The following is a 27,159-nucleotide window of genomic DNA, read 5'->3' as shown; positions in this document are numbered from 1 at the left end:
TGAACAAATGTATTAATTCAATTATAATTCATATAAAATTAATAAACTACATTTGAAAGACTTGGGAAGCTTGAATTTCACTATGAAATTGGAGTATGAACATCAATATTTTATTTCAAAAATATATATATAAATATAAATATATATTTTTTTAATTGCTGTGTTCCGTGTCCTAATTTTTTGATATTTGTCATTTCTCCGTATATGTGCAAAGCTTATGTGTAAATGATATTTTTATTGACATTGAGTTGAATGTTATTTTTATTTCTCTATTAAAATGATAGTTTTTATTGGCACTCCAAAAAATTATTTATCTAAAGATTTATCAATTTGCAATGATTAATTAAATTTTCAATTATTGTTGAATGTCCTATATAAAATTCCTTTTAAAGAACACAAACGATTTGCTTTTATAGGAAAATGAACAAACTAAACCAAATTTATTACTAATGGATGGATTTGGTTCAATTATGCTATTAATTTGAGACCTAACTAAACCAATTCAATCTATGATGTGACCTTAATTCAGTGTTTAGTTTGAAGCTTAAACATAATTAAATCATAATGAGCCCCCATCCTTTGTGGAGACCAAAGTGAAAATACTCCAACTTGCATGGATCAAAGTTAAAAAAATTAGTCAAAACAACTTGGGTCCGAAGTGAAAATAATTCAAACTAAATTGGCCATTCCGTTCCATCTGCCAATTCAAAGATATTTAAGGTACAAAAGTACAATTTATATTTTGTAATTCGGTAAATTGAAAAACTACAAACCACAATAGCTATTTGGCCTAAATCTTGGGGTGAATCCACAAATTGTCTAAATCATTGGGTGAAGCCACAAAATAATAAAAGCCGTCTTATCAGTCTCTCTAGTATATATATGAAAAAACAAGGAAACGGTGGAGGGAGGGAGGGCGGTTGAGAGAAGAAGGAAATGGAGGGAGAAGAAGAAGCAGCCGCAGGCACAGCTTCAACGAAATCAACAGAAAGAAAGCATTCTCTCAAACCCCACCCTATCTTCAATAACTATAACAGCTGGAAGCACAAGGTCTCTATCCCAATTCACGATCCACGACTTGTTCCAATCTATGTTTCGTCTTATTTCTTCAATTTTTTTTTTGTTGTCGACAAAATTCGAAGTTTGTGACTTGTAAATTCGTAGTTTTGATCCTTCGATTTTATTTTGCAAGAACTTAGTCTATCCAATTGGTTGTACGAATAAAATTAACAGTTATCTTGAAAATATCTGTTGGTGTCTCTATGTGTGATGAATTGACAAATAGATTTTACTTCCAATCTGTATGTTTTGTAGTTGAGAGAGAACTGTTACAAAAGAGTAAGAGAAGACAGAAGGCGGTTGCTTTGGAAGATGAGAATGGTGCCCACTCCACAATTTCTCAATCACATTCCAAATGTACTCCTATATTCCTTTTTTTCTTTTACTTCCTCTTGTTTCTGTGTGCAAATTTAGTTTACACTTAATATATATATATATATATGTATATATCTTGCTTTTCCTATTTGGTGGAAGTAGTTCATTCATCCAATAGGCTAGTAATTGTTTCCTGGTCTTCTGTTTGCAGGATTTGATCAAATCTGCTTTCCAGGACATAGTTTCCGCTGAATTGGGAAAAATTAAGGACTCGTCATTGGATGACAATACGAGGATTTCGAAATCTGTTCCTGAGGGCAATGATGTGTTATGGGAATATGAAGGCCTTACAGACGCATACCAAGGTGATTGTGAAGAGATGCTCTTAGAAATGCAAAGGATCTTTTACGAAGATCTGAGTACAGAGCCAACTACAAAAGGTAAAAATGGGTGAAATTAAGTTTGTTATAGTCTCAATTTTTGTAGCAGAAAGTCTCCTGACTATCAACTCATAATGCAAATTGAAATAACAGAAAAAATAATATATTCCTGTAATCAGAAAAAACTATAAGGTAGTTTTTGTGAACTACAATGATATTTTCTTATATAATCCTTTCTGTTTCTTGTTAGCTTTTGTCAAGCAGTTATACATTCCTCTTCTTTGGCTCACAAATGTGTGAGGTTTCTAAGAATTGTTCTTATCTCCTTGTCGCTAGATACAACTGTTTAGATGTTTTTGTAACAATAGTATGAATATGATCATCAAATGAAATTTTCTGAAGCCGTAGTTATCCTTTTCCCTTCCTACTGTTGTTCTTTTTCTTTCTCTGCATGTGCCTTGGAAGTTTTCATTGGTCAGTTCATCATTTTGAACAGAGATGTTTACTCTAGCTCTTTGCAGAAACAGAAATCCGTGTTGAAACATGGGAAGATGAAGAGGATGAGTATTTGGCCCAGGCGGTTTATGAGCATATGCAACTGAACGACAAGCAGGTATAACACCAAAAATTCGAGTATTCAATGAAGAACCCACAATTTATACGAGTATATATCCAATTTTCACATTTTATTATAGCATAATAATTGTTGATCGATGAAGATATATGATTGCTAATATTATCAATTTAATCTTTATTGTAAATTTGTACTAAGGAAACTGTACTCAAGCAAATGTATTGTTGACATTTCAGAGAATATCACTGTAGCTATTGATTAATTCCAAAATATTATTAATGCTGTCGTTGTTATGATTTAAAATCCAATTAGATGTTGTAATGAACATTTACTCATACCATGGAAGGCTAGCACTCACTGGATGGTAGGGGCAACAAAGTGTTAATTTGGTCATCCAATTTTTGGAAGATTAAAAAACTCATTAAAGGGATAGCTCAGTTAGGCAAAGTTAGATGCATTCCATAAAATTTTTCTGGTGCAGTAGCAGTTTTAAAACTTAAGTTAGACAGGAGTGAACTTGAAAAGTTGGATGCAGTGGGAGGCTTTTCATGGTTTGGGCTCCCCTTCTGATGTCTTAGTGGGAACTTCAATTTTAGGCCCAAGTTGTGTGGGAATATATTATTTCCTGCTCGAGGACAGTTTTCACTTGTCAGAACTGAATAAAATTGACTTACAGGAGGGTGGCGGAATCACATTTCTTAAGTTTATGCTCTCTTAATGTTCTCACTAGTACATGTTCGTGTTCACTATTTCTATTGATGACCAATTAATAACAGAGGCTCCAGATGTGATTGTTATGGAGTAGTGTTGGGAGGGGCATTTGAGTATGGGCATGCCCCCTATTAGAATTGTAGTATGTCACACCTCGGGTCTGAGAACATACCCCTTTACCTTTTTTACCAAGTTTAGGGTGTGATAAGATTGTATGAGAGTCTAAACCAGCTGCAAGTGTGTGGACTTGCCCCACACACAGAGTTGTGACCCAAAGGGGTGCATTGTGAAACCCAAGATCCCTTGACTGAGATTGTGAAGATTACCTGAGGCAGATATAACCAAGATGGTTGAGGGGATAGCATGAGAGGTGAACACAACGTCTATGTGTTGAGTCTCACAGAACCTACTTGAGTTGAGTGGAAGTGCTATATATAGCATCTCTTCAATCGAAAGGCTGGTTACGCCCAAAGTGGGTATGTGGATGTGGGTTGTTACAAATTAGGAGTAAGAAAACTTGGGTCTCTTAATCAGGCTTCCTTGTGTAATTGGATTTTGAAGTTCACAGGGGAAAGGATTGTCAGGTCTTTGGTATATGGATTGTTGAAGTCTAAAATCCTGCCTCTTAATTTTTGAGCATCTTATTACAGTTGTGGTCTCTCAGCTTGAAATTCTAAGTTTGTCCTGTGAACATGCTTCCCATTATATTAAAGTGTATTAAAATGATCCATATCATGCCATATATTTTGTGTCCACATGAGTAAGAGGCTTATAATACTTTCCTTTTTCTTATCATTATCAGTGCCTTCTTCATCTTGGATACTGATTAGAATTTTTTGACCTTAATGGTAGCTGCGCAAGGAGGAAGTTTGGTGCCCCATCTGTAAGCATGGAGTACTACAAGAGAATTATCATCTGATTTACTGCAGCCTATGTGAAATTCGGCTCAACAAAGGCGATGAGGTCTTGCATCTTCTTTTGATTTTATTCATGCTTATGCGTTAATGCTTTCTTCTGTGCTCACCTATCTATCTATGTATTAATATAAGAATTTAGCCATCAAAAGATTTTATCAAATATCATTATGCTGCGTCCTTCCCTTATTAAGTTATAATATAGATCAAATTAGAGTGTTTTTGTTGAAACACATGCAGCTTAGAATAATAGCTAGCAAACGTAGTTGGACATTTTTGCTTCAAAGTAGTGGTTTATCCTCTTCAATTTCCTAACTAATTTTCGTATGGTAAAAGTATGCCTGAATGTGTCACGTTTGTGAAACAGGTATCCTTGAAGATAAAATGCCAAATGACGTTAGTTTATATAGTTTGTCAATTTGATTAACCATCTTGACCATCTTATCTTATGAGTCAAAAATAAAAAAATTGCAGGTTAATTTGGAATTATTGCGGGGCAGGCTAGCAGAAGTTCATGCAGAGCATTTTGATCGTGGGTGCACATTGAAGCCCAAGTTCTGCATCGAGACTAGATTTAATATAACTGCATTGTACATTCTTTGTGCTGCTTGTAATACATTTGAGATTGTAATATGAAGATGGTCAATATTTACTTCCATTTTTTTATGGTTGAAAATCCGTTATGCCAATTCTTCTTTATCAGATGATGGGGTCTAAATTACATGTATTGGCGATGCTACCAAATTGCTAATGCATATCTCGGATCGGAGATTAACATTCTGTGTTTTTTTTTTTTTGGTCAGAGAAGATTAATCCAAAATGAAATTTTCAATTATTTTCATAAACAAAACAGACTGGTTTCGATAAAAACAAAACAAAAGCGGCTTATTATCTTCAAAAGGTCCCAACATATTTGAAAGATCATAAATACTTTTTAATTATTCTTTGCCACATGGCGTCAGCTTAGAGCTCATGTGGGCAAAACAATGAAATTTGAGAAAAAGCGCAGGACCAAACAACAATTATGCACGCACGCACATGTGCCAGAATCAGATTGTGAGGCTTTGCGGGGTTGGAATGGAATAGAATTCTCCTCACTTAGACGAACGGGACCCATTTGTGGCGACTCGTCCGGCCGAGACCTGATAGGCTTTGGTGGTGTGGTAGACGAAGCCAAACCGAAGCCTCTCATGTGCTTGACCGCGGTTCCCGTCGCACCTAACCCAATCCTATGAACCCCTAACTCGGACAGACTCGACTCAGATCGACCACCACTACTCGCTCGCTTCCCGTTTGGCCATGCCACTCTGGTTCACTGCGTTCATCTCCCTCTCCAGAGAGGACTCACTCGCATTATCACCCCTAAAATTGGCGTGTTTTCCAGGTTATTGTACGGAATTCAGCCATGGCTGCAGCTGAAACTCACGCCCCTAATCCTAAATGTCATCTTTGCAACGCGGGAGCTGGTGCCGCCGCCGGTATGTCATTTTCTCGTGCTTTTTTTGTACCCTTTGTTTGGTTGTAAATGAATTCAGCGAAAGTTGGAATATTGAGTAATTTGTTGTGCTCTGATTGCGAATTGGAAAGCCATTTTGATTGCATTGATATGTTTTATCACAATGAGATATTGATTGTATTGTATACATATATATATATATATATATACACACACACACACATGTAGATTGAATATAAGAAACTTGTTGTTTATGATGCCTACTTGTGGTTTTCTTGTGAATCATTTGATATTTTTATACTTTCAGCTATTGATTGTTTGAATTGGGCAGGGGTTATTGCTGCAACATTTGTGTGTCCTTTAGATGTTATCAAGACTAGGCTTCAAGTTCACGGGCTGCCAAGGCTCGGTAATGGGAATGTCAAAGGTATGCGCTTTGACTTTGCACGACACCAATATCAATATGTTTGCTTTCTATTATTTCAAGCACTGAACTTTTCTGAATGAGTGTTGTTTTTATATGAGTATCATGACATTTTGTATGTTTATTTGATGGACAATTTATTTTTCCATGTCATCAGGTAGTCTCATAGTTGGTTATTTGGAACAAATATTTCACAAGGAGGGGTTACGTGGCATGTATCGTGGGCTCTCTCCAACTGTCCTGGCATTACTTCCTAACTGGGCAGTAAGTCTTGATACTTTCTAAAACCAAATTCTTCATTTTATTCACATAACCAAATGCAACCTAATAGTTTGTAGAAAAGAAGTTCCATACATGTGTTGAATAACGAGAAATCAACTTGGCTTACTTATTATACAAATTTATAAATAAACCCAATCCTAGACATGTATTTATAAAAAAACCCAAGCACTATTTAAACATAGAAACACACCCAAAATCAACCCCAAAGTCAACTTTTTGGGTGTGTTTATAAATGGGTTTTGAGTGTGTGTAATGATGGGTTTTGGGTGTGTTTATATGTTTAAATAGTGCTTGGGTTTTTTTATAAATACAACCCCAACACAACTTTTCTGATAATTGAGGCTTTCGTTAGGTATCATATATTTTTCTCACCACAAATATTCTCTTTGTTGCTCATGCTTTGCCTCTGCCTTCTTACCTTGGAACTTGGAAATTTATAAATTTTGTGAATAATCACATATTGTAACTCTTTGTAGGTTTATTTCACAATTTATGACCAGCTCAAAAACTTCCTTTGCTCTGATGGTTAGTACATGACCATTTTCTTTTTAGATGAATTGTTTAAACTTTAAACCATATTTTTCTTTTAGGTAAATTCACCATCCATCTATATCTCATTTCCAAGTGTGTGTGTGTGTATTTTTGTTTTGACATTGGTGCATGTATAGACGAGAGTCATCATCTTCCCATCGGGGCCAATATGCTAGCTGCTTCGGGTGCTGGAGCTGCGACAACTATTGCTACAAATCCGCTTTGGGTTGTCAAGACTAGACTTCAGGTGTGTCTCATTTCATTGTAGTTGTGTCTACTAAGGAGCTTCTCGTTGAAGTATTTGTCTTATTTCTATTGTTACCAGAACTAGCAGCTGTAGAATGAAAAGTGTTGATTTAGCATACTGTTATTGTCTTCTCTCCCAATTTTCCTGTTCTATTCTGCAGACTCAGGGAATGAGACCAGGTGTGGTGCCATATAGGAGTACACTTTCTGCTTTGAGGAGAATAGCTCATGAAGAAGGCATCCGTGGTTTGTACAGGTTTTGTATCCCATATCATTAGTAAGTTGTATTAATCAATGTGTATCTAATTATTTATGTTGATGATGATGCCTGTAATGTGTTGTTTGACAGTGGTCTTGTACCTGCTTTGGCTGGTATCAGTCATGTTGCCATCCAATTTCCAACCTATGAGAAAATAAAATTTTATTTAGCTAATCAAGGTAATAGTCTGCCTGCTTTTAGTCTTTTATGTACTGTTGACAGAGTTATGATTTATGTTTTGATGTCATTATATCATATAGCACTGCAATAGATAGGGTTTAGCCCCCTGCATTTAGTCTTTTATGTACTCTTGAAAGAGGTGTGTTATATAATTTGATGTCATTATATCAGATAACACTACGGTAGATAAACTCGGTGCACGTGATGTTGCCATTGCCTCATCTGTATCCAAGATATTTGCATCAACATTGACGTACCCACATGAGGTACCAATTTGAATGAATTTCCCAATTTGATTTTAACCTTTTTAGTTTTTTTGGTCAAATTTGAATTCTTTAGTTTTCTCTCCCCGAAAATACCCATGATTATATCAGTTCAAAATACATACTTTCCATGAAGGAGGAGGGCAGAAAAACGTAAAAGCCATGTTTCAGTGATAAGCATACTATGCAGAAAAAATTTACCATATTAGCGGAAGTTTTCTAGAAGCTGTAGAATAAGCCATCCATTAAAGTAGCATGTTGAAAAATCATGCACTAACAAAAATTATATGTAGGTGGTACGCTCAAGGCTTCAAGAACAAGGCCACCACTCTGAGAAGCGTTATTCTGGTGTTGTTGATTGCATTAGAAAAGTATTTCAGCAAGAGGGCCTCCCTGGTTTCTACCGTGGATGTGCCACCAATCTTTTGAGGACAACACCAGCTGCTGTAATTACATTCACAAGCTTCGAGATGATTCATCGGTTTCTTGTTACTTTATTCCCCCCCGGTCAAACACTATGAGATGGATCGTTCTCCACGGAGGATGGCGGAAGAAAGAACGAGTCGTGTTACTTGAAATTTCCAAATAGTCAACTTAATTAGGTTAGCCATTACTTGTCTGGTGATGATAGGCTAAGGCTTCCCTCATCGGATCTATATGTCGATTGTTTTGGTGGCTTTTATATGTATAAAAGAAAAGTAAAGATATTGCAGGCTCATGCCCCCATGAAGTTGTTTTTGGGGGGAAAGTGAGGAGTATGCCATTTAAACACTGATGATGATGAGAAAGTAGCGTAGTTTACAATTAAAGGGTTGTGAATTTGATTTATGGGACTGAGTACTCATGATATTAAAGTTCCATTATTTGTCATGTTCTTGTTACTTGTTGGATGTTGGACTAAAAAGTAGCCTTATTTCCCTCATGCCTTAGATTGACGCTACAAGATCTTTACATAAAAATGAAACACGGCAGCTGTTTCAAAATGCACTCGTGTAGTACAATTTATCCTTTATGTTTTTATGAATGAGGAGAGCACAATGATTTTTTTGGAATCTCAGTTCTTTACAAACTAAAGGGTAAACATAAATACAACAAGATGGGAGGGAGGAATTGTTTGCGTTATTGCTCAAATGCATGCTAATTGCGCATTTTACTGGTGGGTTTCGGTGATTGTTTCTCATTGTACTAGAGAAATGGTGGTTGGCATGCGGATTGTAGTTTTTGTTAGATATGCTGGCAGATGAGGTTTTTATTCAAATTTGTAATTAGTAAAAGAAAAGGAAAAAGAACTGATAATGGGGAAGTCATGCGTTTGGGAAAAGGAAAAAACAATTAAACTCTGAAACGAATATTCAAATTTGTATTAAATTATTTAATAATATTGTCAACAGCATATTCCATCTCTGATCAAAAGTGGTGCAGTGCAGTTTGTGAAACAGAGTTAAGTAAGGGAACAGTTTATTGCTAGTCTACTTGAGCAATGTGGAGATGGCCATGCAGTTGCTTGCCAGCTTATGCAATGTAACAACATCTTCCTCCTTCAAAGGCAGCTTGAAGCCGGGAGACTCGGCGACAGCATCATCACAAGTACCAAAATAGGTAATCACTCCGCTAAGCCTGGTTTGTAAAGTGCCGACGTCGCGCGCGGCAATGGCCTCACTGGCACCGTTGATGTCATCTACGGCAGATTCGTAGACTTCTTGGCATACTGCGATCGACGACACATCTGCTGGCGATGTGGAGGGATTGCTGGCCGTCTTCTTCAACTGGCCGAGGGCCTCTTTGGTGAGGTCCAAGCATGCCTTCATCTCTATTTGAAGGACGTTGGTAGGGTCGGCATTGACGCGTAGGTTAGGAAGGACGGTGCTGGAGCAAAGAGCAGAGTTAGCAGTCTTGGCACAGATTTTTTCAACAGCCGCATCTGCCTGCGGGGTTGGGCGTGATGAGACTTGACCGGAAGAGATGGATATGAGGAGGACAAGGAGGACGAGGAGGAAGACCCGGCTGTTGATGAGCTCCATTGTCTCTTCTCTTCTCTTTACAGGAGGAGGTACAAGAGGAGAGACAATTAAGGAACAAGAGGTTAGGGAGAAGGGGAAAGAAGGTTGTGTTTTTAGATGATTGAGTAACCGAGTTAAACCTGCACATTATATATACCAACAACAATGGCATTTAGGGTAACTGCTTTTGGAGAAATTAGGATGGCCAACTTTGGTTACATCCTAGTGGTTGCAATTTCTGGTACATTTTATTCATAGTGTGTTCTTGTTATGGGCGGTAGGGAAATTTATCAGTTATAACCAACCAGCCCATACCATATGGCGTACAGGTTCTGATTTGCCACTTTTCTTGTGCAATACCGAACTCTCTCTCTCTCTCTCTCTCTCTCATTCTTTTTATTGTTAACTTTAAATAAGCTTCTAAAAACACTGATTAAAAAAGAGTTTTTCTATTTAAACTCCGCACTTCTCTTTGTTCACCTCATATTCTAAGTTCACCATAACTTCTAATTCAAATTTTCATAATTTCTTAGAAAACCCCACTATCTTCCCAAACTATCCTTAAATATACACCTAACAGAAAATAAATAAATAAAAAACTCATCAACCTCACACCCCACACCCACCTCAATCTCACATTACTTAAAGGGATAAAAACAATGTTGTCAAATGTATAGCAGCATTACTTTATTATTATTATTATTATTTTCCTAGATAAAAACACCTTAACCACTACAACTCTCTCTGCATTTGTAGAGCTGCACTGGATACGGATGAGAGTTGGGGAAGAGGAGCCAACTTTGCTACCAGATGCAAGATGGTCCCCCTGGATTCCAGTAGTGTAGAAGCAATTATTTACCACACACAATGCAGAAAAGATTTTCATGCCGAAATTCAATAGCAAAAGGGAGTAATAAATATTGGTCGTTGCTGAGGCTAAACCGTATTAGATCAGGAAAATATTCTTCGAGTGTTCTTATAATTTCAATTATCCCGCTATTAGTGGCTATCTTGTGGATAATTCAATATGTAGGCAATGCATCTATACATTTTCGCCTGTTACTGTTTGTAGCCAATGCATCTCACTTACTGTACAAAGTCAAGAACTCAGAGAGACGCTGTAAAGCTTCTTTCTGGGTATAGAATGTACTGGTCTCTCCTTGTTTAACCAAAATATTGTGGAATGAAAATTGTTATGCAGACAGTTCAATTCTCACTCTCTTTTACTGATTATATTGGCATATCACATGGTTAGTTGTGATGTGCCACTAGGGTTAAGTATTATGTTGGATGACCTTTTTTTGTCTTTTTACCAATAATAAAATAAAAGCTTAATGATTTGGTATTGGGGTGAACAAAAAAAGTGTGGGGTTTAAATAGAAAAACTCTTTAAAAAAACTTCTAAAAAGTTTGAAAGACGAAATATAAATAAGGCTATACAGAGCAATTAGGCATTTTGAAAAGTTTATTTTTTTCAGACCTCATCAGTGATATCAAAAACTGAACTAAACTTTTTCACCTTCGAAGCTGCAAAGATATTGCAGGGTGTTCCTTACTTGGAGAAATCCCAAGACCATATGACGCCACGACAAGACGCTTTCCAACTTCAGGTTTATTAGGCTTATATCTTCTTTGACCATAGCCAGTAGGCGAAGGTAAACATACCGGCTTTGCGGTCCTTTTGGCAGAAAACTGGGTTAAGGGGCTAACTTGTATGCTCGAACAAATATCATCTGCTTTAGTCTTCAAGTGTTCTTCAGGCCAACTTTGAACAACTCTGGATGTAACAGACCTTGTAGGACTTGAAGGACCGCCATCTTCACTAAGATTCGAAAAGTATCTGTGAATAATGCCGGATACAGATACTACTTCTGATGAAGTCTGAGTGGGCTCATCCATCATTGATTTAGATGGACAATCAGGAAACTTCTCCTTGTCAATTTGGACTCCATTCACTTCGTATGCTGGGGAGATTTTCTTTCTTCTTTTCCTTATCTTTGTAAAGTAGAGAGGTCTTCTGAGCTTTCCGAGTAAAGAGTTGTGGCATCGAAATAATTTTTCCCGCAACATCCTTTTACAGTGGCCTTTTGTGTTACTCTTAGCAGTGCTTGTAACAATATTCTCTGGATGCAGAGGATGAGTAATACTAAATTTAGGTTTTGAGGCTGCATACTTAGGTAAACATGGCCTATTGCAATCACTCAAAAATCTTGCTTCCACATGAAGAAACCATGTTCCTTTCACTCCCCGGAAAGCACTCTTCATCGGCACTGAATCAGGCAGGTGATACAAGCATGATTTTCGCTTGACCTATTAAAAAAAGTAGAAGCAACAACCAAAGATTGATGTATGAGGTCAAGAGCTAGAAGAAATGAAAGAGTAGCGGAAGTAAAAAATCACTCTATGAAATAAAGATAATTAAAACAATTCACCATCAATCTGGAAACTCGGATCTCTCCTGAATTCCAGAAACAATTGAAGTGCTGTGCCTCAAGTTCCCCTGCAAAACAGATTTGGCAATAAAAACCATTGCGTAAATGGAGCAAGGCAGATAATAACAGGATGTTACAATCTGCACTAAGGTTCAATAACTTCATCACATCATTAACTACAAAAGTAAACACTTTGCTCTGCTTTGTAGAAGATTGTGTAAATGTAATGTAACAGAGTGTCCTTTCTGTCTGATACTGAAAGGGCCCGACCCGAGAAGCTTATGCCAAAAAGAAAAAGCCTGAGAATCCTTAACATTATTTGATCAGGCATGAAAAACATATGCCATTGCCAACAAAACACACCTAGCAGCTAAATCCTACAATGCGTCGCCACTAGTGCAATCACTAACAAGAGGGAAAAAGAAGGTAATGCCCAATGAACTAGACTGGACGTTTCAAACAAATCACTACCCAGAACAAAAACAAGAGATAAGTGAAACAACAAGTGCTTCTACAGTAGAAGTACAAAAATATATCAAACTAATACAAGAAAAATGACACACTCAATCAAACAAAGGAGAGACACCAAAATCTGCAGTTTAAAATGCATAATTGGAATGAAGTTTACTTTATTCCTAATATAGTTTTTGTTTTTTGCTTACTTTTTAAGTCTCTGCTGTGATATCTGGTGAGACATCCATGGCCATGCGAGTGCCCAAGTTGGTGTTTACGAAAACTGCTACTTCCACGGTCAAAGCCATTGGCGTCTTAGGATTTAGGAAAGGAAGAGAGGAATATCGAGAAAAGGCGGGGTGTTGAGTGAGAGTGCGGCGGAAGAGAGGAGGAGGTACGCGTTCACGCAGGGGTGATTTTGAAAACTATCCCTTATGTTTATTTGTACCCATATAAGTTGGTGTATGTAACAATTTGGCCACTAACTTTTAAGAATTTACAATAATAATCTTTAAAGTTACAAAATTTTAAACTATTTGACGGAAAACTATATGAACGTGAACGGTTGTTCCAAATTCTAACTCGATGAGAAGTTTAGGTTGTGCAACTTTCCCTTAATACCCTCGTCTCATAAGCTCTGCACCTTAATATAACGCACCGGCACTCCGTCGCCATCCTCGGTCAGTCTCATCTCATCTCCGATAAAAGGAAACCATGGTTTGGGGTTTCTTCCCCGACGACCCTCTCTCAGGTAATATCTTCATCTGTTCTTTTCTTTTTTCTTTTTGACGCCTTCTGCTCGTTGAACTTGCTTTGTAACTTAGCCCCGTCGGGAAAATGAAACCAAAGACCAGGAAATTGAACTTGTTATATTAACTTCTTCAGCCGTAAACTATTAACTTCTTGTAGCTTGTCGCTTCGAAAGTACATGGGAATGTAGAGTAGAAGTTGTCGGTGACAATGCGTATTTTAATGTTTCTGATGCTTTAGGTTCTAGTAAATCCCTATGTTTTAAGGGTTTAGTTCGCATCAATGTCTAACTGGGTTAGCATAATATGACAGGTGAAGATAAGTTCTATATCTTCGCAAGGGGAACGTACAAAGTGGGTCGGAAAGGTACGTACTTAACTGACATTTTATATGCACCAGTTAATCTTTTTGTTGAGTACATATTGTAGATGGAAAATGTGTCTATATTCTGTGATCATAATCACATAATCCACTTTTGTATAGTTGATTCTTCATTCCTTGGTTAGGCAGAAAGAAGGCAACACTTACGCTAAACACCTTGGGCTAAAATCCAATTATTCTTCAGAATGATTTTCTTTCAAATTCCAAGCTGATGACCAACCACATAAGCATCTTCGATCTTACCAATGACATTTTTCTTTTCTTTGGCCATGAACTCCTTTTTGTTTGATTAATTAGTTTCACACCCTCTTCTCCTTTCCTCTCCTCTCTGACAAGTCCCCTTCTCCTACTATGCTTATGTTACTAAATTTGTTTATTTTTCTATGTGTGGCCGATGGTTTTAAATCATCACCTTATGCGACCTTGTAGGTTGTGATGTAAATATTACTAAAGATAAAGGAGTTTCTCGGGTCCATGCGGAAATAGTTGTTGATGCAATGATTTCTGCCTCCCTGCAAACAAAATCTTCTATTCTATCTTCAAAAGTTCGAATTAGAGATTGCTCAAAGTATGGAACATTTATTAACAAGAACCTTACATCGATGGAAAAGATTCATGAGTTACCGAATAAAGAAACATCACTAAGAGAAGGGGACTTGGTTTCATTTGGTACTGGCAATGCAATCTACAGGTAATATAACTATTTTTCTGAGTTTGCTTTCTGCATGTGTGGCATCAAAGAATACAGCTGTTTTTGGATTATATATTCTAATGTGATGCAGCTGGATAGCTCCAGATACAGTTACGTCTGCTGATTGTGAATGCTAATGCATAAGACTTGCACTGCAATGATTTCTTCCGTATTGATATGCTTATATCTTGTAGTAAAAATCTGGCAGATTTTCCTTTGTTCCGCTCATTTTCTTTGCGTGCTGCTCAGATCCAACCCAAGTGAATCATGCCCTTGAAGATAAACTTTCATCATTTGGTTAGTGACTAATGAGAAACATAGTGCTTACCATAAAATATTCATGGCCCCATATGTTTTTTTTCTGTCATAATATCATCTGCAATGTCTCTTGGTTGCTTGTCATAATTTCATATGTAATTAATCTTTCCCTTGTAAGGTGATCTAGTCTGTGTGGGGTTGTTCCTACTAAGATTGCAAGCCCTACTGCACATTGGAGTATTTTGATGATAATAACCTAAAGAAAAGCTTGTAGGGTGCTTCTGATTATGTGTGCCATGTATAATTTATTTTATTTTATTTTATTTGTTGGGGTAGGTGGATGGGTAGTTTCTTGTGTGCTTCCAGGTTGAGTTGTGGATGTGCTTTTTGGGGTTGGAGTGGTGGTTTTGTTCAAAGTCCAAATTGGCACATTAGGGGCCCTTTATGCATTTTTTGTTGTTTGTGGTTGGAGTGGAATAGGGGAGCTTTAAAGTGGATCAAATGTTCTTTGGTAGAGTTAAAAATCAGCTGATATCTTTGTTTGAATACTTTCATAGGAGTTCTTATGCATATTTCTTTCTTTTTTTGACTTTCCTTATTGTTTTTCATTCTTTTTTGCCTTATCTCTTGTATGCTTAGGTTGCACCACCTTGGTACTTAGGATTATCTTGACTTATAAAAGAGAAAAGAAATGTTATTAGTTGGAAACATCATATGGTTAAGTTGCCAGTTTACCTATTGCTTGTTAAGTGATGTGTTCTTGTCATATTATTAGGGCGTTAGGGCGATGCTGTTATGGTTACTAACTATTATGTTTTCATTAGGTGCTCATATCACTTATCATCTGAGTCAGGAGTGCACACATGTGCTTGTTGACCAACTCATGCCAGTAAAAGAAGATATGCTGGATGCTATTGTGGCGAAGAAACCTTTTGTTCTTGGTAGTTGGGTTGAGGTAGGCCATAGTTTATGATCATGCATTGCTTTTGTTGGGTGAATGATTGTGCTCGAAGTCATTGAACTTTATTTTTTTTGGTTTCTTTGATTAGTTTATTGTGATCCATGGGTATTATTATGGACTGGTAAGACTTGTTTTACCTTTTTTTTTTTAGTCTAAATACTTGTTTTACCTTCAGGTAGGAGTTCTTGGTTTATATACCTCTTCTAACTTTCATCAGTTATTGTATTTGTGGTGCTTACTAAAGTTTAAATTGAAATGGTGGAAGATGGAAGAGGATATAATAAAAGTTAAACCTAGAATTATCTATAACTAGGTTGGGAAATTTTTAATGAAACATAATTTTATTCCAGTTTTTTATTGTTACTAATTGCTGCGGTTTATTAAGTTTCTTGCAGAAAAAAACATTCGCACAGAGCTTCCTAGTTGTGAACCGTGAGTGTTAATTATAATCTTATTTTAAATTTAACTTTGCTTCATTGAGTTACTTGTATATCATCAACGGTTGTTCTGATAGAAGTATTCTTTCTTCTGTCCTGTAATCAGCTTTGCTCCAACACTAACATTTGAAGGAGTATCAGTCAAACTTGCAGACCCGAGAACTCGTGAGAACTGTTTGGAAGGGTACACCTTTTTGTTGGACTCAAAACCTGTGGTAAAGTTTTGATTTCTTTAAACCTTTAGAAAATTTAGAATCATTTTTCTGAATTCAAATGAGTTTTAACTTTTATTCCTAATACCATTGCAAGAGGAAATTATAATTGTTTAACTGTTCATAATCTTTTATATTAGAGAAATTTGTTAGATGTTCACAAGTGTGCATTCAGCTGTTGACAAACTTACATGCAAACACAAATCAGTCTGCACTGAATGTTTTATTACTAAAGTATGATTCCAGAAGTTGTAAATGGTTTTGGGTAGATCTAATGGATAGTTTTGTTGCTCACTCAAAATTCATGTTTGAGAGATCAATTCTTGTCTGTGAACTGAAATGATTGCACTATATGCTGATCTGTTGTATTTTTGTGCTTTCACAGTATAAATTCATGAATCGCTTGCGGTCCTTACTGGAAGTGAGTGGTGCGAAGATTCTTTCGATTGATGGGTTTAATTTGAACAGCCAAGTATGATTCTATGTTTTACATTTTGGTTTACATCTGAACTCTGAAAAGAAATATACATTCAACATGATCATTTTCTCTGGTTTATTGTGATACTACATATTTGGTTTATTATTCTGAATCTTGTTGAATGTATATTTCCTTTCAGAGCTCAGATCGCGGAGAAAATGATCATGTTGTATGTGTTATCCCGGAACAATCATCTGATGATTGGTTCAATAAGCTTGGTTCACTATTAAGAGTGAATGAGACTGGCTTAATATCTGCCATTTTAAATGGACGGCTGGATCCAGCTATGTTAAAGTCACCTTGTGGTGAGTATTCTTGTTATCTTTTGGATACATGTGTCAACTGATTAAAATTGAAATCCTTCTAGGTTACCTTGCTCTCACCTTCATTATAGCAGCCATTGTCACTGAAACAGTACCACTTTTCCATTTTTGTTTTTCCTGCTGTTAGTCTTTGTATTGCCTCTACACTAGTTTCTTTTTTCATTGAAGTGTGAGAATATTATCCACTAGTGAAAGAGGCAAGTACTTGTGTGTGCATGTTTTCATTCTTTTGCAAAGGTAATGCACCTGATTCTGTGCTCTTCTGCAGTAGTTGTATCATCTTCATGCTCCACAGATGAAACTGTGGTAGCTGATTCTGATACGGAAGAAATAGCCACTTTAGTTTTGGCAACTGCATCTCTTGGCACCAAAGGAGTTGTAGAAAATGCAGCCCATGAAATCTCCATGAATCATGCAGCTCCTAAATCTGAGGATAACTATGTCATGAGCTATGGACGCAGTAGTGACGTATCCACTGTAAGAGGCAAGCTTGATGAATCTGAAAGTGGAAATGTAGATATTATTTATAGCCAAGATTTGATTGTGCGAGATGCAAGCATACCTTGTACCATTACTACTACTTCAAACCACAGAGTTGTAAATTTCAAACGCTTCAGAAAGGTAATGATCTAAGCTTTCTCAGTTCCATAGGATATTGTGCAGTGAGGTTTCAATCTGTCGCATATCGTTTACTATATATTTTGGCATGTCAAGAGATAATACATGGTCAACTCCTGTTTATGTTGTGTAGTTTTAAATAAACCTGATTTATGTTGAGGTTTCAATCTGCACTAGTCTTTTAAATTTTACATTTTGGCATGTTGAGTCATCATCAAATCCTGTTTATCCTGTGTAGTTTTCAATTTTTCTGATTTATGCAGCGGCTAAGTCAATCCCAATTTTCTTAAGATAAGCCTACCAGTGTTTGGCTTATCCGAGGAAAAGGCAGCCCAATGATCTCTTTTTGCATGTTACCTTTAAAAGTATTATGCACTTCGTCTTTGTTGTCCAGCTTTCAAGTAGGCTGATTTATAACACAATTTATATGTAATTGTCTCGATATTTTGCAGGCAAATATTCAATCTGGGAATAGCTTCAACAATATTATTCCATTCTTAAAGTACCCATATAAGTAAGACCATTTTACCAATCCTATTCAATTTATTTATGATGTTTAGAACATCACCAGGTGCACCATTATCTATGCCTTGTTTCTTGATGATAGAGATTCTGACTATGGGGGTGAGGAAGTGCTAGAGTCTGTGAAAGAAGAGAAAAGGAGAAAGCAAATGGAAGCCGTTTCTGAAGAATTATTTAATAACGAAGGGTAATGCTTCTCTTTTTTCTTTCTTTGGCTAATTAGAAGAGGATATGCCTGAGAACTTACAATCTGTTTCAATGATGTAGGAGTCGTCGTCGTGGCGTAGCTGGTTCTATTCGTGGGATTCTTAGTCATGGTTAAAAATGTTGAACTCCTAGCCCAAAAGAAAACAGGAAGGTAATTTGCTACATGATTGTATGCATGTATTCTTGTGTGTATGTATTTTTGTGGGTATGTGTTTGCATTTGAATTCATAAGCATCTATGCTGTTTAATCAGTTTTTATGTGATATATTTTTTGCCAATTCAGTCAGCTGATTTAATGCACTAATTATGCACGTAACGGAATTTGAAGCCCATTTGATATTGACAACGATTCTATTGTCATCCAAAAATGTAAAATAAAAGTTGTAATTCTAATTTGATGAAAAATGGCTAGAAATAGAAATATTGGATTAGCTTGGAGAAGGTAAAGTGGCAGAAGATCATAAAACAAACGGCCAAACAGCTATTACAAGAAAATGGGAAAAGATTTCAAAGATCCTAACATGGCAATTTTGCAATTTTGCAGGCAAAACTGTCACAGCAGCAGCAGCATGGCTAGCAACTACACAACTAACTAAGCGCATTCAGGAGCCATCGATAATTCTGCTGGGAAATGTCCATTTCGGGATGAGAACCAGCAGGGAAGTGTGATCTGCCCGTTGGTCAGCGTCGCATGTATTTGCTATCTTGTATATTTTTCTGATATAAAATTGCTATCTTGTATATTCCCCTTGTACGTATATATTTTTTAATGTAGATAATTTTCTATGGTTCATAAAATGCCTTATTTTTCTTTTTAATGTAACTTGTAAGAACTTGTCAAGGCCAAAAACCTAGTACAATCTTCATCCTAAAATATCAGTTATCCTCCTAATTTTGTCACAGGGATCTCTTTGGATGAATAGTTGAAAGAGATACCATCTTGTCAGAGACGTTTTGCAATGTGGTTCAATAATCCGAACTATTTAGTTTTTAGATTTCCGTCTAAAATAGTTACCTTAGATTATCATCATGAACATTTCATTCATTTATATTGTAATGCTTAAGTTTTTCGTTTAGTTAAGAACAGTATGTAGCTTACTGGTGTGAACTTAAATTTAAGAACAAAGAAGGAAGAAATTTATAAACTGTGAAAGCCATAAATTAATAGAGGAAATAAAATAAAACAATATGCCTGAATATGAAAGAATACAAGTATATGTAGTATATAGTATGTACAAAGTATACACCAATTCCCTAACCAAGGGACTAGTATAACTTATTAACCAACATATATAAATAAGTAATATATATATAAATAGATTAATCCTTCGCTACTTTCAAAAGAGCAGCGGATAAAATAGGAAAAATCTTTAGTAATGAAGAAAATAGGTAAATGTGAAATGAATCAACGCAAGATGGGTAGCGCCCACGGGACAAGAAGAAAAGAAGCTCTCTCCACATGATTCTCTATGTATGCATGTAGCCTGAAGCCTGTAGCCTGTAGCCTGTATTGTAAGAGATTATAGCCTAAACCTGAACTTACAGCTACTGCTTTGAATTGTAATATCATTATTCGCGGAAACACTGTCCACCAACAACCTGCACCTCACCAAGAATTTGACCTTGGGAGCTTCAAGCCGCCCAGCTTAATCCTCACAGGTTGCCTCACTCTGAGAGTCAGCGGAACATTGCCCGTCTGCTGCTGCTGTTGTTGGAGGGTGCTGAGCAGGCCGCTTGCATCTGGGTTCTGTCCTGTCAGCTGGACTACAAGTTGAGTGGTGTTGCGGTGACCCTGGTAGAATTTTGGCAAACCTCCTTCACAGAGCTTAGTGCCTGTGTACCAAACATTCAGGCGGCTGCCGCCTTCGTAGTAGATGCCGATCTTCTTGTTGGGGTTTCGCGCAGTGATGCTCACGTCGAAGGTGGCCGACAAGCTCTGATCAGCACTGAGATTGAACTGGGTTATCTGCAGTTTGTCCACCGTGAACTTTGGAAGCTTTGGTCTGAAAACGAGGAATATAATTCCAGCAGTGATGGCAACCACAATGATTTGGAGCAAGATCAGGCTTACAGTCCAACAAAGGCACCTGCATAAACAGCTCCTCTTCCTGCGAATGGGCGGTGGCTTGGAGTGCGTCACCGGAATAGTCCGTCGTGGGAAGGGAGGATACTGCCCCTGGTGATGATAATCAGCTGGATCACCTTTGTCCGATTTTGAAGCTCCAGTTGGTACCAAGGGTGCCTCAGCTGCTGCTGCCGGTGCCTCTACATCTGGATAGATTCTTTGGTGATCTGCCATTTGGATGGTATTATAAGACGAGTAAATCACTAGTATCAGCGAGATCACTTCCCTTCAATGTCTTCCTAGCTCCTCCTTCTTTCTCAATATATAAGACCTGTATGAGGCAGGCAGCCTTCAACTTTCAAGGCAAGAAAAGGTCGTAATATAAATGTTCACATATATCACACGCCACGCGTTTGAAAAGCTTCCTATCCTTGACTTTCTAGGAGCTTTTGTATTCTTGTTGTATGATATTTATTGGTTATGCGCTCCCCCTACCTCCCTCCGCCCTCCTTCCCTGCCAAATATTCAACAAACCAAACGTCTGTACATACTACATACATAAATACATATGCAAAATGTGTGACTTTAAGCGCCAACGGAACGGAACTTTCTTGCGTTGCTTGCTTGTATTTATAATTAGAAGCGATGCGTTGACGCGTCTGATAATACTCCATATGTTAAAACACCTTTCATCTAGAAGACCATCAAAATATTTGTTTTTCTGACATATCCCAATGTCTTACTTTTCAACTTTTCTTTAATTTCTTAATTGATATGCTTTCTATTGTTTTTGTTTCATTTTTGTCTTTGGTACTCGCATACCATGCTTTCTTTTGTTTCATTATTGCAAGTTGGTTGCAAGGCAAGTATGCTCAAACTTAGTGTCTTTGTTGAGATGATCAGTCTATAGAAATAAAATAATGTCAGATTTAGACAGTTTCTAATATTTAAAGAGAAAAAAAAAACTAGCCAATCAGGAAGATGCTTAGGTTAATGATGACCATAATAAGAAGTTTAAAAAAAACACAAGCCATCAGTTGAAGTATAATTCATAGAAAACTTCAACTGATGGCTTGTTTTTCATAATATATAATACACGTCATTTGATTTGAGATCCCATTACCTACCCCACATGACTGTGTCATGCAAGACGCAACCAATTGCAATTGTTAATATTGGAATTAGCCTCATCGCGTTTAATCTAAAGACTTTTGCACTCATATCATAGCTTATAACTTATAGGTGTGAATTATATTTTTGGTCTTTGTCGTTTGAATCATTTTTTTCACTTTTGTCCTCGTTGTTTTAATTTTGACCATCTTAATCGTGTGATTTTTGTTTTCCTTTTAGCTATACTACCCTTGTGTTATAGTAAGTGTTTCATATTGATTGCCCTTTGAAATAATTATTTGGTTTTCGAATCTCTCTAACAGAGTTTGAGGAAAAACAGGTAAAAATAGGTTGGAATTTAATATTTTTCCCCTCCTAAAAAAATGAAAGAAAAAAAAGGTTTGGATATTTGTAAAGTGGTAGACACGTGGCCATAATATGGCCCTTGGGTAGACGAGGATTTTCTTCTAGTAGACGAGGTCGCTGGAAATTTATAGAAAAAAGAAAAGAATGCTGCGGCTATGCTCCTCCTCAGTTTCAGCCTTCTCTTGCGGCGGCTGCTATTACCAATTCTTCTACAACTACCACCCTCCTGCCTATGTTGATATTACGTGGCCACCGAGTGGGTGTAGTAGGGTCAACAATAGTGTCAAAAAACGAAACAATGTCCCAATCAGAGCACCCAGTCCACTGCCATACCATTCTTCTACTTGCCTTGCTATTTCTCCATGCAATGGAAAACCACCCAACAACAACTGTAACTACAACTCCCTCCATAAATTTATTGCCAATTGTACCCCTTCTACTGATACTGGTACTGAGTCTACTGACACCGGGCTCCAAGATTCGTCGTCGTTTCCCGCCGTTGATTGTGTGGGGACAGGCCAGGACGTAGAGTGCGCGATCTCTTCCTCATCCTCCGAAGAAACTCAACAACAGAGGACCGTTGGAGTGGAATTGATACAACAACAGCTGCAAGAATGGACAGTATTGGTCTCTCCCTTCTTCTTTTGGGGCACCTCTATGGTGGCAATGAAGGAGGTTTTGCCAAAGGCTGGCCCTTTCTTCGTCTCCTCCTTCCGTCTAATTCCTGCTGGCTTTCTCCTCATTGCGTTCGCCGCCTCTCGAGGCCGCCCCTTTCCATCTGGCCTCACTGCTTGGCTATCTATTGCGCTTTTTGGCCTCGTTGATGCCGCTTGTTTTCAAGGTTTTCTTGCTGAAGGTTTGCAGAGGACATCTGCTGGTCTGGGCAGTGTAGGTTTCCCTTTTATTTGTACATAAAAAGTGGCTCATTTCTAGTCCAACTGACTCTTCTATTTATCATGACCATTAATTTGCTGCAGGTTATAATTGATTCACAACCTTTGACGGTCGCTGTACTTGCGGCCTTGTTCTTGGGTGAGTCCATTGCGTTCCTTGGAGCTGCAGGGCTTGTTCTTGGTATCATTGGACTTTTACTTCTTGAGGTAAATCTTTACTTTTCTTCCATGGCGTTGTCAGTTTCATTCCATTGGCTTTTGATTACTCTAGCCAATGCTTGCTTTCGCGATTTCCAATCTTGAATTCACAACTTTAAGTGGAGACCAACAACATGTGAATTCACAACTTTTATTTGGTTGACAAAGACTGTTTTTTTTCCACAACGGAAAATGCTTCCCAAGCGTGGTGAATGTTTTGCCATTATCAACTGTTAATTCTTTATGATGTATTATTAATTTGACATTGCTCGATAGAGAAACTTCCCTGAATTGGTAGTTCTAATAGTTATCTTAGCTCCTCTGTCAGATGCAACCGTAAGGCCATAGAAAATGTTTGGTTCATTTCTTCATCATGGATTTTAATCGGGGTGATCTTGTGAGGGAACTTTGGGGGAAAGTGGGAGAGTAGAGTGAGATTGTTGATGATGCTAGAATAGTTTAACTCGTGCAGTTAGGTTTCAAATATAGCTTTTCTGAGGTTGTAGTGGGAATATTAGTTGGATGTCAGCTGAAAATTCGCTTTCATGTTAAGTGCTATAACAGATATCTTAGCTTATGAAATTATGTATGTAATTGTGCACGCTTTCATGTGGTTGTTATCTGAGAAAAAGGGATTTGCATGAAACCTATTGTATTGCCACTTTAGGTACCATATAGTTCTAAGCTTTATTCTCCAGGCACCTTCGCTTTCTGTTGATGGAAGCAACTTTTCATTGTGGCAAAGTGGGGAGTGGTGGATGCTTCTCGCAGCTCAGAGCATGGCAGTTGGCACAATCATGGTGCGTTGGGTTTCCAAGTACTCTGATCCCATTATGGCAACTGGATGGGTAGGCAGTATCAACTTACCTATTACTGACATTATTTTCTGGGTTTATCTTATAATTGTGTATCACAGTTTCAATACTTTGATAGTTATTTCAAGCATTATCACCTTCTTCAATGTATAAATCTAAAATGGGATGTTAAATGTAATCAATGTTTGAAGAAAGTTTTAAATCGCTCTCTTTGTGTCTACTGCTTTATTTATTAACCGATTTTCCAAAGCCTAACTTTTATTTGACAACATACCTCTCTCCTTATATAATATCTCAAGAACACATAGAGCTTAGCGATGAGTGTGTTTATGGTTGCAGCACATGGTTATTGGTGGTCTACCCCTTGTTATGATCTCCATTCTTAATCATGAAAATGCTGTTAGTGGGAGTCTAATGAATTTCACAGAAAATGATGCGTTGGCACTCCTTTATACATCCATTTTTGGAAGTGCCATCAGCTATGGTGTATACTTCTACAGTGCAACAAAAGGTGTGCTCTTATCTTTTATTATGTATAATTTGTCTTTTCATTTTATTTTCAAACCTTGTGATTCACTTTTACTTATATTTTAAAGATCTTTACAGTCAAAATACATTTCTTTCAAGAGCTATTTGTTCTGCCTTAGTCAATTTGATTCGCGCTATAAATTGTATAGTATCCTCTGCCTGTAGAATTTGAGATGCTAATTTCTACTGGATTTCAGGTAGCCTGACAAAGCTCAGCTCCCTTACCTTTCTGACCCCAATGTTTGCTTCTATATTTGGGTAAGATCATCCATACACACAGAAAAAAACAATAATAAATAAACTTGCTGTGCTGTCAACTGTCTAATATTTGTTTAACTATAAATCTACCAACTCTACCAAAAAAATAGTTCAGCAATGAAGCAGATTTTAGGGACTTTCTTTTTTATTTTTCTGACAATATATTGTACATGCCTGCTAGTGCCTGATAGGAAGCTAACTGCAGGTATCTGTATCTTGGTGAGACCTTCTCACCCTTGCAATTGGTTGGGGCCATCATTACTATTGTTGCAATATACATGGTCAACTATAAAACCACTGTCGAATGAAGCATATAGTCAACAGGGATGCATTGAACATGTGAACGAGGAGAGGTAGTTAGGTTGATTGGCAAGCTGGATATTGGCCCTCTCACTTTTGCGGCTTGTGTTCTATCTTCTATATTAAAAGAAGAGTTGTGAAAAAAATACATCAGAAGGGAAAAAGGACAGAAATTCGGACATCTTACCATGCATTTAGTGGTACTAAAGTAAAGAGAAAGGGCCGAATTGTTGCAATCATATTCTCAGAGCATAGCATTTGGTTGCCTCTTATCTCACTGCCATAGCCACACCCACACCACATGGTACGCTTGTATACTCTGGCTGAACTCAGAAGCTGCAATTATGAATTAGTCATTTGCATGGAAAAATTATGTCTTGATAAAGATCTTATTTGTAAAGGAGATTGTCCATGTTATTTGTACAAATGTGAATGAGTGTATGTTGTATTGTGGATTTCCCCCGTGAGATTAAAATCGTTAATACTTTAGGTATTCACTCAATGACAAATGGAAAACTAGGCAGGCAAACAGTGTAAATGATTTCGGATTTGATCGTTTTTTGCATGTGTGATTCTAAAATAATTGATGGTGCAGATGATTATAATTCAAGCTGGAAGAAAGATGTGAGATTTTATTAGAACACAACATCAGTAGATTTGGAAAACCAACTAATGTTTATAACCCAATGTCATATTGGTTGGGAAAAAAAGTTTCTAAGTATAACATTACTAGTAGGGTTAATTACATGTAACAGTTTAGTTCCTATGTTTTAGACTTGATAAAAACAAACCTAAAGTTACAAGTTGTTACATCATTAGTCGATTTGTCCCTCAATCTATTAAGTTAAGTGCTTTTTTTTTTTTTTTTTTTTTTTAATGATGTAGCACTCGATAGATCATCTTTCTACTAACATGGACGCCAAATTAATGTTTTTTTCCTTCCCTATATCTTATCTAGGAAGGCTTAGGTCCGGTTATAACGTACTAACCATATATTAAGATCGAAACTCTAATTGTAAAACCCTAGGTTGAGTTACATGAGTATCCAAGCCTAATCGAGTCATAAGTGCCCCATAATTGTATTGTGGTAAGGGTTCGAGGCTTGAGAAATTTTAGAAACTTGAATTTAGGGTTTGGAGGCTCAAATCCATTTTCATAAATTAATAAATAATTTTAAAAGTCCACAAAATTATTTAAGATAAGTAGATATAATTAATTAGTATTTATTAAGTAATTTATGAAATTAATTAAAATACTTAATTATTCATTAAACAAAATAATTAATATAATTAAATAAGGCAAATAAATTACTTAATTGCAAATATTAAACTAAACAAACTAGTTTTGTATATAATAAAATAAAATAAAAAATCCACAAGTAATTTAAAATAATTAACTACTATTTATGAAGTAATTTATGAAATTAGTAATATATTTAAATACTAATTATTCACTAAAGAAATAATAATCAAAATATAATTACTAGTTAAAGTAATTAAAAAAATGTTAAGATATTACTTCCAATCTTGTGCATTATAGCCGGCCGGCTATACTGTCAAATATTCGAATATATTAAAAAACGTATACACGAGCGGCTATACTTTTTGAATATTAATAAATTTTAACGGAACAGCCGGTCGGCTATACTTTAAAAAATTCAATATACATTAAATGGTATAGCCGAACGGCTATACTATTAAATAAAAACATTTAAAAACCAGCGCGGTATAGCCGCCGCACGGCTATACTGAATATACATTAAAGCGTTTATAGAGTACCGCCGCGCGGCTATACTGTTAAACTATTCTATTTATAGATTACAGCCGCGCGGCTATACGCTAAAATCAACCGCCTAGGTGCTATGTGGGTTGTTTTAAATCCAATGGATAAATAGTATAGCCGGCCGGCTGTAATGGAGTACTTTTAATTTTTATAAATAAATTGTACGGCCGTACGGCTATACTATTAAATAAAAATTTGAAAAAACAAAGGTGCTATGTGGGTTGTTTTAAATCCAACGGATAAATAGTATAGCCGGACGGCTGTAATGGAGCACTTTTAATTTTTTTAAATAAATAGTACAGCCGCACGGCTATACTATTAAAAAAAATTTGAAAACAACAAAGGTGTTATGTGGGTTGTTTTAAATCGAATGGATAAATAGTATAGCCGCACGGCTGTAATGGAGTACACTTTTAATTTTTTAAATAAATTGTACAGCCGTACGGCTATACTACTAATAAAAATTTGAAAAAACAAAAGTGCTATGTGGGTTGTTTTAAATCCAATGGATAAATAGTATAGCCGGA

At 36.7% G+C, this 27,159-nt stretch overlaps 7 protein-coding genes across 10 annotated transcripts; 4 read left to right on the top strand and 3 right to left on the bottom strand.

The window, feature by feature from the left end:
- Positions 1-889: 889 nt before the first annotated feature.
- LOC103334015 (RPA-interacting protein A) lies at positions 890-4,611 on the top strand. Of its 2 annotated transcripts, none has more exons than XM_008236935.3 (6): positions 890-1,050; positions 1,315-1,416; positions 1,586-1,814; positions 2,282-2,367; positions 3,892-4,002; positions 4,428-4,611. In XM_008236935.3, the coding sequence occupies exons 1-6, from the start codon at positions 937-939 to the stop codon at positions 4,587-4,589; spliced, it is 804 nt and encodes a 267-aa protein (XP_008235157.2). In that variant the 5' UTR covers positions 890-936; the 3' UTR covers positions 4,590-4,611. The 2 variants fall into 2 exon arrangements, with proteins under 2 accessions (XP_008235157.2, XP_008235156.2); XM_008236934.2 differs by having other exon boundaries at positions 2,276-2,367.
- Positions 4,612-5,004: 393 nt separating this feature from the next.
- LOC103334017 (nicotinamide adenine dinucleotide transporter 1, chloroplastic) lies at positions 5,005-8,464 on the top strand. Its single transcript, XM_008236938.3, has 9 exons — positions 5,005-5,431; positions 5,741-5,836; positions 5,991-6,097; positions 6,592-6,640; positions 6,784-6,893; positions 7,054-7,148; positions 7,242-7,330; positions 7,503-7,597; positions 7,888-8,464. Exons 1-9 carry the CDS (start codon positions 5,359-5,361, stop codon positions 8,113-8,115), a joined length of 942 nt encoding a protein of 313 aa, XP_008235160.1. The 5' UTR covers positions 5,005-5,358; the 3' UTR covers positions 8,116-8,464.
- Positions 8,465-9,063: 599 nt separating this feature from the next.
- LOC103334070 (putative pectinesterase/pectinesterase inhibitor 26) lies at positions 9,064-9,615 on the bottom strand. The gene has a single exon (XM_008236995.1). It carries the CDS (start codon positions 9,613-9,615, stop codon positions 9,064-9,066), a length of 552 nt encoding a protein of 183 aa, XP_008235217.1.
- A 1,426-nt stretch (positions 9,616-11,041) lies between these two features.
- On the bottom strand, positions 11,042-12,931 carry LOC103334018 (uncharacterized). Its single transcript, XM_008236939.3, has 4 exons — positions 12,928-12,931; positions 12,689-12,793; positions 12,027-12,094; positions 11,042-11,904 (listed from the first exon to the last, which is right to left on the bottom strand). The coding sequence occupies exons 1-4, from the start codon at positions 12,929-12,931 to the stop codon at positions 11,110-11,112; spliced, it is 972 nt and encodes a 323-aa protein (XP_008235161.2). The 3' UTR covers positions 11,042-11,109.
- Positions 12,932-13,042: 111 nt separating this feature from the next.
- Positions 13,043-19,115, top strand: NBS1 (nijmegen breakage syndrome 1). Of its 2 annotated transcripts, none has more exons than XM_008236940.3 (14): positions 13,043-13,230; positions 13,542-13,595; positions 14,040-14,301; positions 14,510-14,598; positions 15,384-15,514; positions 15,906-15,952; positions 16,064-16,172; positions 16,555-16,641; positions 16,787-16,952; positions 17,239-17,591; positions 18,041-18,102; positions 18,196-18,297; positions 18,378-18,468; positions 18,862-19,115. In XM_008236940.3, the coding sequence occupies exons 1-13, from the start codon at positions 13,194-13,196 to the stop codon at positions 18,430-18,432; spliced, it is 1,554 nt and encodes a 517-aa protein (XP_008235162.2). In that variant the 5' UTR covers positions 13,043-13,193; the 3' UTR covers positions 18,433-18,468; positions 18,862-19,115. The 2 variants fall into 2 exon arrangements, with proteins under 2 accessions (XP_008235162.2, XP_088910973.1); XM_089054847.1 differs by having other exon boundaries at positions 13,064-13,230; positions 17,242-17,591.
- Positions 19,116-19,454: 339 nt separating this feature from the next.
- On the bottom strand, positions 19,455-20,747 carry LOC103334020 (NDR1/HIN1-like protein 6). Its single transcript, XM_008236943.3, is given in 2 exon segments — positions 19,455-19,944; positions 19,947-20,747. Coding segments are annotated over 2 exon segments (777 nt in total). The 5' UTR covers positions 20,617-20,747; the 3' UTR covers positions 19,455-19,837.
- A 1,190-nt stretch (positions 20,748-21,937) lies between these two features.
- Positions 21,938-25,433, top strand: LOC103334071 (nodulin MtN21 /EamA-like transporter family protein). Of its 2 annotated transcripts, none has more exons than XM_016794874.2 (6): positions 21,938-22,746; positions 22,836-22,958; positions 23,648-23,749; positions 24,104-24,275; positions 24,490-24,550; positions 24,756-25,433. In XM_016794874.2, the coding sequence occupies exons 1-6, from the start codon at positions 22,003-22,005 to the stop codon at positions 24,856-24,858; spliced, it is 1,305 nt and encodes a 434-aa protein (XP_016650360.2). In that variant the 5' UTR covers positions 21,938-22,002; the 3' UTR covers positions 24,859-25,433. The 2 variants fall into 2 exon arrangements, with proteins under 2 accessions (XP_016650360.2, XP_008235219.2); XM_008236997.3 differs by having other exon boundaries at positions 21,958-22,746; positions 23,648-23,797.
- Positions 25,434-27,159: the final 1,726 nt, after the last annotated feature.

The sequence above is a fragment of the Prunus mume genome, linkage group LG6 (genome assembly GCF_029339155.1).
Source record: "Prunus mume cultivar Tortuosa linkage group LG6, ASM2933915v1, whole genome shotgun sequence".
Lineage (NCBI taxonomy): Eukaryota > Viridiplantae > Streptophyta > Magnoliopsida > Rosales > Rosaceae > Prunus > Prunus mume.
Note: the sequence above shows the minus strand (reverse complement) of the source record. Positions and strands in the feature narration are given on the sequence as shown.